General features: G+C 43.9%; 1 protein-coding gene and 1 non-coding gene across 2 annotated transcripts; both read left to right on the forward strand.

The window, feature by feature from the left end:
* The first annotated feature begins 1,091 nt into the window (after nucleotides 1-1,091).
* Nucleotides 1,092-4,548, forward strand: LOC124698927 (probable periplasmic serine endoprotease DegP-like). Its single transcript, XM_047231317.1, has 11 exons — nucleotides 1,092-1,237; nucleotides 1,322-1,480; nucleotides 1,576-1,722; nucleotides 1,790-1,941; nucleotides 2,255-2,527; nucleotides 2,693-2,823; nucleotides 3,327-3,444; nucleotides 3,543-3,635; nucleotides 3,709-3,786; nucleotides 3,871-3,958; nucleotides 4,197-4,548. Exons 1-11 carry the CDS (start codon nucleotides 1,093-1,095, stop codon nucleotides 4,229-4,231), a joined length of 1,419 nt encoding a protein of 472 aa, XP_047087273.1. The 5' UTR covers nucleotide 1,092; the 3' UTR covers nucleotides 4,232-4,548.
* Nucleotides 4,549-6,391: 1,843 nt separating this feature from the next.
* Nucleotides 6,392-6,464, forward strand: TRNAA-AGC. Its single transcript has one exon. It is a non-coding gene; the product is annotated as a tRNA-Ala (tRNA).
* The last annotated feature ends 5,690 nt before the right edge of the window (nucleotides 6,465-12,154 follow it).

Consider the following 12,154-nt stretch of genomic DNA (forward strand, 5'->3'; position numbering starts at 1 on the left):
TCCTCAACCCCGGATGACATATGAAACCTGCTTCACCTCTAGCCTACTACCTACTGGCCACTTGGCTCTATGGAGGTGAACGATCGCCCGCCGCTCTCTCCGGTGGTCTCTCCCTGCTCTCTCCGATGCTCCTCCGTCGATGATCCCCTTCTCTCTCCGCCACGAACGTCAAGGAGGCGGCTCTATCCGCGGCCACCGCCTCCTGACGCAGTTGCCGCTCCAGGTCCTCCCGTCGCCGACGGTGATCCAACTCCTGCCTCTATAGGCGGAGCTGCAGCTCCGCCAAACGCCGACGCTTGCAGACTTCTTCCTGAATCTACGTCTCCTCCCGCTACAACCGCCGCAGCGCAAGCTCCTCCCACCCCATCTGTTGGTGCACCTCCCACCAGCACTGGGTCAGCTCCTCCGGCCGCCGCCACGCCTCCGAACTCTAGCCGCTCCGCTCCTCCACCTCCTCCCGCTGCCGCCGCTCCGCCTCCTCTCGCTGCCGTGCCACCTCCCGCCGCGCCACCCGCCGCCCTGCCGCTCGTCCACGACATAGGCATCTACGGTTGCCGCTAGCGCCGCCTCCTCCCACGCCTCGTACTTTGCGAGCTGCGGGTCTGCCTCCACGACTTCTATGGCCGCCTCTAGCGCTGCCTCGTCCCACGAATCGAACATTATGCTATTTTTCTAGGGTTTTGCACTATGAGGCAGGGGAGGAGGGATAATATAGACCGCCGACGAGGCGGGAAACCTCCCGCGCGGTGTCGCGGCGGGAGAATTTCCCGCGCGGCATCGTGGCGGGAGCATCGTGGCGCTAAAATATCCCGCGCGGCGCCCTAGCGTCACTGACAGGCGGATCCCACGTCCAAAATTTTCAGCATCGCGAGGCGCTGGCGCGCCCGATTCGCGCTTTTGGTGAAGTGGCCGGCACAGGATTGCCAGCGCTTCTATTGGGCTCGAAAAATCACCGGTGCCGTATGGGACGCGCCGGTGTGAGCCCATTTTCGTTCCCGGCCCCCAAATCGCTATCGGGGCCGCTGGAGATGCTCTTAGAGTTGCTCTCACACCCCTCGGTTCGCCTCAATCCCCAAAGGAAACCGTTGGAAAATGCCGAAGGCCGGCAGGCGGCGCACGAGGGCGGATCCGGGGACCGGGACGGGGAGGGAAGCGAAGAAGAAGAAGAGAGCAGAGGACCGGCCGGTGTTGTTCGCGGCCTTGGAGAGTGAAAAATCCCAATCCGAAGCAAAATTAGGTGCACAACTTCGGCTTAATTTTCCCTTTCGCATCACGACATGAGCAGGACTCGTATTTACTTGTTCGGTTTTTCTGTACCTAGATCGTGTGTACGCCGATGTGGTCGAGTCCGCGACGGAGGAATCCTCCGATCCACCCAGCCCTCTGCTACATAGACCCTACATCCCCGACGAGCTAGCTGATAGGGCGGACATACGTGCCGCTTTCCGGGAGGCCAATGCCACATACGAAGCAGACACAGGTCAGCTCCCCTCCTTGTAGCTTGATCCCTCTTTATCATTGTCGTCGCCAAGACACTAAACCTAGCTATTTATACTACTCGTATATGATTTGTAGAACGTCGGTCTGCTGTCCTCACCATGGATCGGTACTCTTCTAGTTCCTGCCTGTCCAACGACCGACGCCTGCTTCACATCCGGGAGGCAGCCAAGGATGCCGTGCTTCTTGCCGCCAACTCTATTATCAGCCTCTCGTCCTATCTTGGTACGAACCTATTTTCGAGCACATCTACCGAGCTAGTGTTGTGACTTTCGGCTTGGTTCCATTGCAGACGATGAGCCTCTGAATAGGTGCTGCGGTTTGTGGATTCAACGGGACGACAAGAAGAAAACCGCCCTTGTTTTGACGTCCGCGTATCTGATTCGGGCAAAGGATCCCTCCGTGAGGAACCAGCGGACAGGCGAATATCATCGTGATGCTAGCGTGAGCTTCTTAACATTAATTCATGATTCTGTTTATATCTATCTTAATTCAGCAATCGTTGTTCCTTTCTTTCTTTGTTTCATCTCAAAATTTAATTATCTGTAATGCCTCAATCGGCAGCTAGCTGTTTAGAAGTTAAATGTGCTATCTCTTCAGTTTCCGTAGAAGAAAAGTGAACTACTTTGTACTTTTTAGAACAAAGACTTGGTTGGATGGTTTTTCTGATAATTAATCTCTTGAAAATGGTTCTGTCAAATACTATGAAAATTTTCTCCGAATCATAGTGCCATAATTTTTGCGGCTGTCGTTCCAGGTCATTGTTCACTTGCTGGACGGCACAACTGCATTAGCCCGTCTCATCTACCTCCAGGAGCACTACGAATTAGCTCTTTATGAGGTTGTAGTGGACAAACCGGTTCAACTGTCCACTTTTAATGACAATGTGCAATCTGGTCAAGATGTTTTCCGACTTGGAAGAGATGAAAGTCTTGATCTAAGGATAACCCATGGTATGGTGGAATATAGGATTCCAAACCGTCATGAGAGATGCCACTACATGTATTTTTCCCACGATGATGAACGCAGTGTATCTTCAACAACAACATCAAAGCCTTTTATCCAAGAAAGTTGGGACATGCTAGATGAACGCATTGTATGTACTATTATTTAATTCTAACTTTATGTTTCCTACTTCTATGTTAATATTTTGTTTGTACAAAATATAATGTTTGTTATTGTTTCTATGCTGTAGTGGCATGATGATGGAGGCCCTATCATTGACTTAGAAGGGAAGGTTGTGGGAATGGTCATCAATCAAATGAAAGATACCTTTTTACCTTCTTCTATATTGCACAAATGCTTGGATTTGTGGAGAAAGTTGAAGTACGATCTTTATTCTTAAATCATTCTTTACTACTGTTAATTAAACTAACGCATTCTCTTATATATTTTAGCTCATGCAATGCGTACAACTACGAAATTATGTTTAGATTGCGATTTCTTTGCAATTATTACATTTGAATGAATTGCTAAATTGTGATTTAGACAAATCATTAAGTGAAGCCTAGGTGCTACAAAATATGTGTAAGATTAAAGAGAAAATGGGTGCTGGTCACCTTATCGAATTCTGTGTGTTGTCCAAACTATTCCTATCCAGGGTGTAGGAACTAAATTTGGTGAAAATATTCAGTTTTTCTACTTACCTAGTGATCTATTTTTCTGGAGCACGATGTCAACTAATGCCTTGTTATGGTATTATTTCTGTAATGTTCTTGCCTAAGTTATGTGTGATACTCATTTTGTATCAATTCTAATGAAATATGTTGTTTTATTTTAATATAACTACGTAAAACGATTATCCTAATGATTATATATATTTGGCGTAGATGCATCCCTCGTGCCCACCTTGGAATGACCTTTACTTCTATCAAGTTTCTAGATCCTATTTGTATTGAGAGGATGAGACGTAAGCATAACATTGAGTCCGGTCTTATTGTTGAACAAGTAAGGTTTAACATTGTTTATTTTTGCATTGTTATTAGTTTTCCATAAAAAATCCTCCTACGCATGTTATGGTTTAATCATGGTCAATTAATCATTAGGTGTCAAAAGAATCAAATGCTGAGAAACTTGGAATCCGCAAGGGTGATATTATTGAACGTTTGAAGGGACAGTATATTTCTACTACAACCGAGGTAGGTAGTAAAATGCGAAAGGAGTAGATATTTTTATTTTTATGTGATGCTCTTGGTTTTTGTAACTTGTCAGTTGGAAAAAATGTTGCTGGACATAGGCGGGGACCATTTTCCTAAAGCAAAAGTCTTAAATGCCAAGCTAAATATTCCTGTAAGTTACTATCATGTTTTAACTATGTAATACATAAATTTATGTTGACCATAGAACTTTGAAATAATTAAATTGACTTTACAGATTCAAATATTTCGTGCCACGAAACTTTGCCGAAGAGCTAGGAACTTGACTGTAACTGTATCGGATTGTGGAGAAGACATCATAGAAGGTAAATATGTTTCTGAACATAGTAGTTGATTTTTTTTGTCAGCCTAAGTTATAGTATTTCCCTCTTTGTGTAGATTCAGTTTTTCTTGTTCAAGACTTGCCCTGAGACTTTATTGTAGACTTTTAGAATTTCTTGAATTCTTTCCTCCACTTGCTTCGTTGCATGTGTAAATGCAATGCGATAATCACCAATATACGTGGTGTATCTAACCGAACCATGATGTCTTTTATTTGTGTAGGCACTTGCCCTATCACTGTTGGCCTTTGGAGATGAGTCAATTATAAGTACACTTTTTTATCAACTGATTCTAGCATGGGCACAAGTTCCGTAGATTACCAATTAACCCGATGCCAATTATGGACACAAGTTCCGTACATTATTTTTGTGTATCCTCAAACAAGAACTTTAAATTATGATGTTATTTTAAATATAATTTCTGGAACGTATAGAAGAGCAGAATCTGGCTACTTATTGTGTTTTCTGTTTTGTGATACTCCAATCCTTTGCTGTGGCTGATGAATTGAACTTGGTAATTATGCTAGAGTGAAATGTTTGGTAAAAGATCAATATATTTTACATTGACAATTCCAGTTATATGTATGTGCAGCAAACATATAAGCTTTAGCTTGCTGCGCTGGGTAAAAGCGAACTAGAATGGCCATCATGTAGTAATGTATACTATTACCTCTCACCACGATGACTGCGTGTGGATATACGAGCTGAGCCTTTTAAGTACATAGCACAAGGTAGCGTGTCAGCGGTGAATCTGCTTCAGGTTTCGAACCATCTCCATCTCTGTTTGTCGTAACTCATCGTATATAGCACTCGGGCCAGTGCTGCAAAATTACAGAAAGACGGAGAAACCACCAAGAAATCAGCCGAACAAGGGTCTTTAGCAGACTACCACCAATAAGATTTTTTTTCAGAGCAAAAGGGAGGTAATTCCCAGTTCCATTGTATTAGGTTCTTACTCCAACTAGAGATTAAAAAGCATCGTTCTTACTCCAACTAGAGATTTAAAAAGCATCGTTCTTACTCCAACTAGAGATTAAAAAGCATCGTTCTTACTCCATCTAGAGATTAAAAGGCATCGAGGCAACTAGAGATTACAGCGAAACAACATCTAGCGATATTACATCTCCTTGTCAACTTGAAAGTCTATTGAGAGGCAGGTGGTGATCATTGCGTTTATCAGCACGTTTTGCTTGAACCTCATGGAGGCTTGCTCCCAGCAAGAGGAGGAAGCTGGGCTTAGGCTGGCCTTCTTGCCCCATATGTTGGTACTTCGAGCAGTCAAGCTTGGCAGGAACTGCTGGTCTTCAGAGATCTTCAATCCACCCAAGATATCTTCAGGAAGTGCATCAGCCATTGTCCAGTATTAGTGGCCCCATTGTCTTGTGTGAGAGGAACTGGCAGAATATTTCCACCTTCTCAGTGCTTGTTCCTTGACTTTATTCAGTAACCTTCTGGCCTGTTTGATGTTTTCCCATGAAACATTGTTAAAGTCCATGTCATTTCTAAATTTCCGTAAGTTGCGCAAATAGCACCACAAATGGAGTTCAGAGCAGTACCTTTTGAATTACAGACCCGAAATCTAGTTACAGATTCATAAGGGTTCCCAATCTAGACTGCAAAGAACCCAGAAATTACTGCCACCAGTAAGATTAGTAGCAGAACCGATCTGAGAAGTTTTACTCTATGCAGGATGAAGAAACAAGAGATTTTAGCTCAAGACCACCACTGAACTCTGAACTTCATGCGTGGTCATGTAATACTCCATCAGAGCACACCATAAGAACCTCTCTTTTCAGGAAAAAAGACCATGTATCAGATTAAGAAAAAAATATATGCAGGCTGATTAAGTATTTTTTATCAAACTGACAACATGTAGTAACACCTACGGCCTACGACATATCGCTTTGTAACGTCTTGCAGTGCAACTGGTTCCAATGTTAGTAACTGAGAGGAAGGAAAGGACTGGATTCTGGCCGGTGCCAAGAACCTGGCAGAGCTTGTAGGCTGATCTTTTTTGGAGGGGGTATCTTTCCGTTTGGAGCGGTGGCTCCGGTCTTTTCGCCTCCGCCTGCGTTGAGGTGTGATGTCGAGCTAGTTGGCCGTCAACCCGGGGATGGCGTGTGGTGTCGTGTTGTATCGTTTTTCGGCCAGTTTTTCTCACAAACGGGCCAACTCTTTTCTCCTATATCAATGAAAGGCAAAGCTTTTGCCTCGTTTCAAAAAAAAAAAATGTTAGTAACTGAGATGGTAGTAAACAAAATGACAATATCATTTTGTGTCCAGAGCGACACCTTAGATGTAAAAAAATAATGGGTGCTTAGGTGGAATAGAGTACCTTTCAAAGGAAACAAAATTAATAGACAGATGAACTAATAACAACTCTTATTAATAATTATAAGATTAACATGCTGACATCACGGGGATGTAGCTCAGATGGTAGAGCGCTCGCTTAGCATGCGAGAGGTACGGGGATCGATACCCCGCATCTCCATTTTTTACGTTTACGCGAACGATTTTTTTTCTCTTTTAAGAAATGCACAAATGGCGCCCGATTGTACCATTTTTCTCTGTTGCGTACCTTTCCCCGTGTTTGATGGATCTCTTCTGTTGAAGCTGGAGTGATATTCTTGAAACTGTCGGGAACAGGACAAATACCATGCACAATGAATTTCTTCTTTTTTTTTGAGAGTCGGACAATGAATTTCTTCTTATTTTTTTTGAGAGTCGGACAATGAAGTTCTTCTGAAAACTGCCATGCGGTGAGTTGAGCATTTGGGCTTTCCATGATTTGTCCCTGGACAGGAGCTGGACGCCTGCAAGTAATCTCTTCGGAGTTCGGACGATTAGGGCATCTCCAACCGCGCGATCCAAACCGCGCCCGCGCGTCCGTTTGGGTCGAGCCGAATAAAAACGCGGCCCAGCGCGCGGACCTATCGCTAAAACGGATGGCCGCGGCATCCGGGACGATCCAAACCCGGCCCAAATCTGGGACGAGTTTGCGTGGCCGCGGACGCCGGATGCTGGTCGCTCGCGTCCTCCCCTTGTTCGCCCCTGGCCCGCCTGTCTGTCTTCCAAAACACACCAGTCCACTCCACTCCCAAAACCTAGAGATGGCCGACGAAGCGACTGCCACCGCCACCATCGGAGACGAGGCACAGGTCGCGGCCGTTGCCGGTCCTCCCTTGGCGGAGGCTCCTCAACTGGCCGGGCCGGTGGTCGTGGAGCCCGGGCCGGCGACGAAGAAGGCGAAGGCCGACCTCACCACGGAGCAGAGGAAGATCGAGAGCAAAAAGAGGGCCGACCGCCGCAGGGCGCTCGACCAAAGGAAGAGGGATATCGCTGCCGCTCCTCCGCGGCAGCGGGCGGCGGAGCAGCTTCTCCAACTCAAGACGGAGGCCAAGGCGTACGTCATGCAAGAGCATGCCATGCTCTTTTATGGCCACCATGCGCTCACTCAGAACTTGATCCTCCCTGCCGCCGGCACGGCCTCGGGGGGGGAGCTCGGCCTCGTCCGTGACCCGGCCCCTTCCTCCAAGGTCAACATCCCTGCCGCTAGCCCCGTTTGGGTACACGCCCGGCGCGCACGAATTGGGGACGCAGTCGGCGCGGTACGCGTACCCGTCACGGGATGAGATCCTAGAGCGTCCAAATTGAGTTGACAATCTCAATTTGTAATTTTTATATTTGTTCGAACTATGGCACATTTTATTTCTTCATCATGCAACATTTTATTTGATATTGTTTTATGATATTTGATATTATTCTATAATTGTTAGATATTATTTTTATATTTGTTACATACTATTTATAAGTATGTGTGGCCAGATGGCCTATTTCCCAAAAAAATAGGCCAAATGGCCAAATGGGTGGCCGCTGCGTTGGGCGCAGCGTGCGACCCAAACGGACACGCGGACGCGGGCCGCTGTCCGCGTGTCCGGGCGGCCACGCAAACGGCCCAAAATGGACGGTCCAGCGCGTCCGTTTGGGTCAGCCGGTTGGAGATGCCCTTACAGCCCAAGTATAAGTCATATTCAGCCCCTTGCTTTACTCTAAAAAAAAATTAACTCGACAATTCTATGTCTCCTTCTCAGTTTAAAATCCCTAGGCTGCACCCAACTAACACAAGTAAGAAATGTGATATTTTCATGGACCGGTCAAATAATCCTCATTTGACCAGTCCCTTGGCTCAAAATTTTGAATGTCAAAATGCCATTGAAATAGTTACATTCGCAAGCAAAGTATTCCCTCTATTAAAAAAGAGATAATTTTTAACTTTGTTTAAATTTAGATATATCTAGATTCGATTTAGTGTATCTAAATTTTAATGAAGTTGAGACATCCTTTTATAAATGGAGGGAGTACTTTTTTTAAAATCACAAGGAAAGTACATTGAAATACAAGATTATGCCACGGAGGTGTGACCAAGTGGTGCTGGTAAGATACCGAGTGGTGAATGAATGCTTGGTTTCCACTTTATTTATCTGCCTTTTCTAATTGAAAGTTCACTGAAAATTAACTAAATTTTAGGCAACTTTCTAACCATTGAAGTACGTCTTGACTCATGTTGTCTTGTGAGTTCCACAGGGAATCCAACTAAGATATCAAGGTAAACACTCCCTATCGGAGTCTGAATATGCTCATTATGTAGTTTTTATTTGACCCGCTTCAAACATACTGCATACATGCTTCGTCGATTTTTTTTCAATATAACTTTGTAAGTTGCATTTTCCTACATTTCATATTTCAGATCTCATTTTCTTACTTGCAGGCTGATGATTGCCCACAAGATGATAAGGTAAACACTTTGGATCGTAGACCGATTGGAATGAAAAGATCGGACCTATTCACTGACGTACATCTCTATTTGATCGGAAGGGCCGCAACGGAGCTTCACACATTTACTGCTCCTGTAATCACTCACCAAGATATCTCGGTCCGGAATTTTCGCGAATCTATATCTGTTCCCAAATCCCCCTTACCTACGCGACTCTCCTCTCCCAAACGCCGCCAACTGCTTTCCATGATGTGTCGCCGCTCCTACCATCGCCATCGGGACCTCCTCTCCCGAACGTGCCAGCTCGCTCTTCCCTCCCAAGACCAGCGCCATGCCATTCTGCAGCGATTCGTCGGCGGCGCTAGCCTGACTGCCGACGGCTGGTTTGGTACTGTCGAAGGCGGTGTGTCCCGGAGCCGATAAGACCAGCGATGAAGACCCTCTTCTCTCCTCCATAGATCATAAGCGGGAGGTGAGTCTCTTTGCTTTCATCCCCGTCTCAGCGTTCCTTCTTCAATGACAGACCAATCTGGACGAGGTTTATATTGTGTAATCCTTTATATTTGTCACATGTATTAGGTAATTTTGAGGGAAAACATTGTTAATTTCAGGTTTAAAAGTTGTTTGCTTCGAGCTACTGTTTGGTACGATGTGTGGTCAGTAATTTATGCTTCGATTTCATCATGCTTCCCAAGCATATAATTATTATATTTTGCTTCATGTCAATATCAATTCAAATTAGCATGCTTCAATATTGGAAGCATGCTTTCTTGATTTCTAACTTATGATTCGAATATAGAGATGTTCCATGACTCGAAACACAAGTTTTTATACCTAAAATTTGTACGGAAGCATGCCAATTTGCAGCATCGGAATTTCTCTCGTTCTGCATGTTATAGTATATGCTTTGATCACATCGAATCATTTCTTTGCGTTAGCCAAGTTTTCCCACTTGATTTTTTCTTCAACTAGTGTCGTTGTGTAATTCTATTATCATTAATAATTTTGCTTCAACCCCTATGAGCATGTGCTTCAACCATGTTTGCTTTGTTGATGCACGGTTTCTAACTGATGCTTCAACTTTTGTTACTGCTAGGACGCCCTTCACTGTTTCTAACGGATGCTTCAACCTGTGTTACTTCTAGGACGTGCTTCATTGTTACTAACTGATGCTTCTGTTGTATAGATATAATTCTTCTTAACCTAGTTCCAGTTGTATAGTCAGTGAAGATGAAGCAATACAACCAGTGGGTCGTGGCCATGACGCGACGAGGAGGAGCTTGCATCACATTTGAGATCGTTCATGATCAGCCCATATAGCGGTCTATGGTGCTAGTTAGGCAGAAGTGCAAGTGTTGGTGTAATAGTAGTGTTTTATTTTGGTTACTATAAGAGTTGTAATTTTTCTATGTAAATCAAATTTATTTGTTCATTGAATAGCCCAACTGTGCCTCCATGGTATAAATACTTCTGTTGGTCGCAGAAAGAATGTTCCATGAGACCATGACGTCAACAATAAATCTATAGCACCACAAAAATGATGCTTCCATTTATCCATATGAATGCTTCCTGGGTCCAAGAACAAGTTACCGTAGCTAAGAAATGCACACTGAAAAAATGGTGCTTCCAGTGATCAGGTTGAACGCTTCTGTCATCACGAACATGCATATTGCAAAATTATTATAATTATTTTTTAGCATTAATTTATCGGAAACGGATTTTTAGAAACATGTTCCCATTGCCAAAGAAGCAAATATACATTTAGTTTGAAGCGTCAAATTATAATTTTGAAAACCTAAGGATCCAAATTGAACTGCTGGGACCTACGTTCACCAAAATGAAGTCATCCCAAAATCCGGAATCATTCTTGGAAGTATTTATTAGGCAGATCATAATTAAGTTGAGTGTCCTTCTATTACGGGTTGTGTTTTAGGAATCATGCAAACCCACGTCTCATGGAGGCAGTTGCACGGGGCTGGTTTAAAACGGGGCTTTGTTTAACATCGTACGGCCATCATGCATTCCATCCGGTGGCAACAACCTGGTCCGATGGGAAGCAATCCATCAGGAGCCGATTCCTAGTGATGCCCCTTCCTTAATTACATAGGGGTTGCAACTTGCAAGTGCGACTTTTTCTTGGCCTCAGGCACCGAAACCTTGGCCTCCCACAACAGCACCGCCATGAAGGCTCACGCCGACGTCTGGCCTCCCGAGCGGTGCAACAAGCACTTGTCATGCTCAAATAACAAGCGGTTGTCAAAATCATGACCACCCAAGACGTGATTCAAAAAAGGAAATGAAAATAATCATGGATCAAGATGCTTGATCAACATATAAAATACTTGCATGTCATAGTATTACGATTTGGGGTAACAGTACATGTACAGTTTACATATTACATGGTACAAACTTCCATCTGCCGAGGGACTAAACAGAGACCTACTCCTCACATCTCTCTGCCGACCACCTACACATCTCATGATGTGTGTTAGTGAAAGTGAATGGAGCCCAATCTGTGGTTTGATAATTAATGACAATCTCTATAGCATGACGTTTTGCATTGAGTTATATTTGTATGGTTTGTTCTTAGTTCATACTAGAACCATTTGTTGACGTCAAGGTTGAAAGAATAAATGAAGTGTAAGTTCAATATGAGCCATCTTGAAGAGATGATATGGTAATCATGGATATGTGAAGATGTTCCGAAGAAGAGACTATCCAATACTAGAGTATGAGAGAGAAATTAGCAAGACTTCACTAAGCAAACACAATTAAGAATGTCATTCCATCATGATGCGGTTAGGGTCATCATCCTAACTCAAGTGAAATGCACAAGGATGCTGTTTTTTTCTTGGTAGGGTTTCTTTCTTACCAATATCGTGGTGTTTGTTGGTAGACCAATTTATAAAATAGTTTGTCATATTGTTAAGTGGGGCGCTCGAATGAGTATCTTGATCATATTATTTGGAGAAAGCTCAAACATTTGCATCATTAGTATCATATTTTTGGTTGTTATTTCGATCTTATCCATGTGGTGATTTATAGCTTGTGGTTATGGCAATCTATAGTTCATTGAAAATGGATTTCGTATGAAAAACTTATTGTGTTTTTTGGTTTTGGAGGTTTTACCAGTTCATCTATTTTAGAGAGGACTATATTTTAATATTATGGATTTATCCTCCTTTGTTGGAATATCATGTTCCTCTGCATGATCTTTTATAGCTTGTTTTTATATTCAAAACAAGCCAAAGTTCAATGAAATCAGAGTCTGGATGCTCAAGTTACGATCATTTTTGTTTACTGTTTCTAGCGGCTTTTAGATGGGGCGTAGTATCCAGACCTATTCTAGCCATATATTCAATTGGGTTCAAAGAACCGCACCATGCGCACTTGGGTGGCCTGGGTCG

This window comes from Lolium rigidum, chromosome 3 (assembly GCF_022539505.1).
Source record: "Lolium rigidum isolate FL_2022 chromosome 3, APGP_CSIRO_Lrig_0.1, whole genome shotgun sequence".
In the NCBI taxonomy this organism is placed as follows: Eukaryota; Viridiplantae; Streptophyta; class Magnoliopsida; order Poales; family Poaceae; genus Lolium; species Lolium rigidum.